General features: G+C 37.3%; 1 protein-coding gene across 6 annotated transcripts in view; it reads left to right on the top strand.

Annotated features, from left to right (window-relative positions):
* Positions 1 to 2456, top strand: part of LOC109541314 (E3 ubiquitin-protein ligase TRIM37) — a 23104-nt gene that overhangs the window by 3852 nt on the left and 16796 nt on the right. For 4 of the 6 annotated variants that reach the window (XM_048666543.1, XM_048666538.1, XM_048666537.1 and 1 more), the window contains exons 2-3: positions 745 to 1007; positions 1066 to 1276. In XM_048666543.1, the coding sequence (XP_048522500.1) occupies positions 745 to 1007; positions 1066 to 1276 (474 nt within the window). Of the gene's footprint in view, positions 1 to 744; positions 1008 to 1065; positions 1277 to 2456 lie in introns of those variants that run through there. The other 2 variants (XM_048666540.1, XM_048666541.1) reach the window with 2 other exon arrangements.

Below are 2456 nucleotides of genomic sequence, written 5' to 3'. Positions count from 1 at the left end.
AAACCAACTCGAACCATCCAACAGACTTTGAGATCGGCCAAGGACAAACGAGATCCTTTATCAGCACCAGGAGTCTACAGAGTTCCGTGCAGCTGTGGAAGAGCATACATCGGCACCACAAAACGAAGCATAAACACTAGGATCACGGAGCACAAACGAAGTTGCAGATTGGGACAAACGAAAAAATCAGCAGTAGCGGAGCACGCACTACTAGATGGCCACCAAATACGCTTCGACGAAGTTGACATTCTGCACCAATCTGAAAGATACTACCCGAGACTCACCAGGGAGGCAATCGAAATATTTAAACACCAAAACAATTTCAACAGAAAAAAAGAAATTACGGCACTCAATCCAGATTGGAAGCGCGTTTTGCGCCAAACAGCATGTGCAACCAACCAAACAGCAAGCTATTGAACTGACGATATCGGGAGACGTTTAAACATACTGAAAAGCTCATCAACTGTTTATACTACTTACATGATTTTTTAAAATACTAGTAGAGGAATGCCAGAATAGTTTTCGGGTCCAATAAAAATGCAATTATTATAAATTATAGTATTTCATTTTCGTGAAGAAATTCAGCTAAGCGTGGTGTCTAAGCGAAAATGTTTGTGATCCACTCATAGTTTGACTGCCAACATTCGTTGGCTGTATTCTCAATTACCCGAACAATCATAGAACGAAAGGCAGAGTTTGATACAATAAATGAAATTCGTAGACAAGATATCACTATTCTTTCAGACACTTGCAGAAGTTTTTCGCTGCTTTATATGCATGGAAAAACTTCGAGACGCACACCTTTGCCCTCATTGCTCAAAGCTGTGCTGTTACGTATGCATCCGAAGGTGGCTAACAGAGCAAAGATCCCAATGCCCCCATTGTCGAGCTTCTTTGCATCTACACGAGCTGGTCAATTGCCGCTGGGTTGAGGAAGTCACTCAACAGTTGGATACTCTGCAGGCTGTCAGTTTGAACGGGAACAGAGATGAAAACGATCGTGACAAGTATGGACCATTCAAGCGGTTTTGGTACATGAAATCAATATGTGCATTCTCTTGATAGATGTTCGACACATTTGGAAAAATTGTCTGTCTATTGTTGGACCTGCCGTTGTTGCATTTGCCATCAGTGTGCGCTCTGGGGTGGGACCCATTCAGGACACACTTTTAAGCCTTTAGATGAAGTGTACGAGCAACACGTAACACAGATAAAGGACGAAGTGGCACAGCTGAGGAGAAGATTAATGGAGCTTATCAGCATTGTCCAAGAAGTGGTAAGTGTGCCGGTATTCCATTTACATTGCTTGAAATCAATAAAATATTTGTAAAGGTGTTACGGTTTCTTATACTCCATAAAATGTTTGGTATTTATACACAGTGAGCTGCAGAAGCAATGTCTAAATTCGGAAAAAGGTTTTTTCTATGGTAAATACAGGGTGGTTTTTTAGTGCGATAGAGTCCATTATTTCCGTTGGTGTTGAACTTTCGAAAAATAGTTTCATATAAAAATTGTTGACGCACATAGTGCGCACATTTTAAAAATATCTTATATGATACAGAGTGTCTCAGAAAAGCGAGGCAAGATCAAAGTGTATTTTTTTAAATCGAACTACCCATTTTTTATTAGCTCATGGAATGCAGCTTGAAACGCTGCATATGCACCGTAAATGTTTTTTTTTCTTACTTGCGACGTTGGCAGATTATCGCCATTTTAGTAAAATTTTGCTTAAAACATGGCATCTAAAAATTAATTGTAGAAGCAAAAAAAGCAGTTAAAAATATGTACAAACAAATACGTCTTTCCTATCACCACAGATCCGTTAAGAATGCTATTGAACTAAAATATCAATACATTGTACAGGGTGTTAAAAATGTGGACTTCAATCTAAATCTTTTTAGCGCAATATAACTTTTGTTGTTCAAATAGAAGTACCTGTATATGAATTCGTCATTAGATAGACAATTTACAAAGTTACAAATTTGCATTTACACTTTAAGCTGTGAAATCAACCGTTTTCAAATTATAAATTACTTTATTTAAAAATTTCAAAAAGTTGTTACATTTTGTAAGGTGGCTATGGAATTCATTAAATAAGTGTCAAAATTTGAATTGCCACGTTTAGTTGACTATTTACCTAATTATATCAAGGAAAGAATGTGGTATTTACATGATGGAGCTCTAGTTCACCATATAGCTCAAATTCATGAGTACCTAAATAATTAATTTCCTGAAAGGTGGATAGGCAGAGGCGAACCTGTTCAGTGGCCACCTCGTTCACCCGATTTGACAAAAATGAATTTTTTTAAGGGCTTACGTCAAAAACGAAATTTATAAAATAACTCCAACTACAAAAGATGACTTGAAGGAACGAATCACAACTGTTTTTCGAAGCATTAATAATATTGTTTTGAACTGCGTTGCGATTCATTTCAAAAACGTAGATATTAATAGTT

This window comes from Dendroctonus ponderosae, unplaced genomic scaffold, assembly GCF_020466585.1.
Source record: "Dendroctonus ponderosae isolate FM_Combo_2020 unplaced genomic scaffold, Dpon_F_20191213v2 Dpon_F_20191213_5, whole genome shotgun sequence".
In the NCBI taxonomy this organism is placed as follows: Eukaryota; Metazoa; Arthropoda; class Insecta; order Coleoptera; family Curculionidae; genus Dendroctonus; species Dendroctonus ponderosae.
Note: the sequence above shows the minus strand (reverse complement) of the source record. Positions and strands in the feature narration are given on the sequence as shown.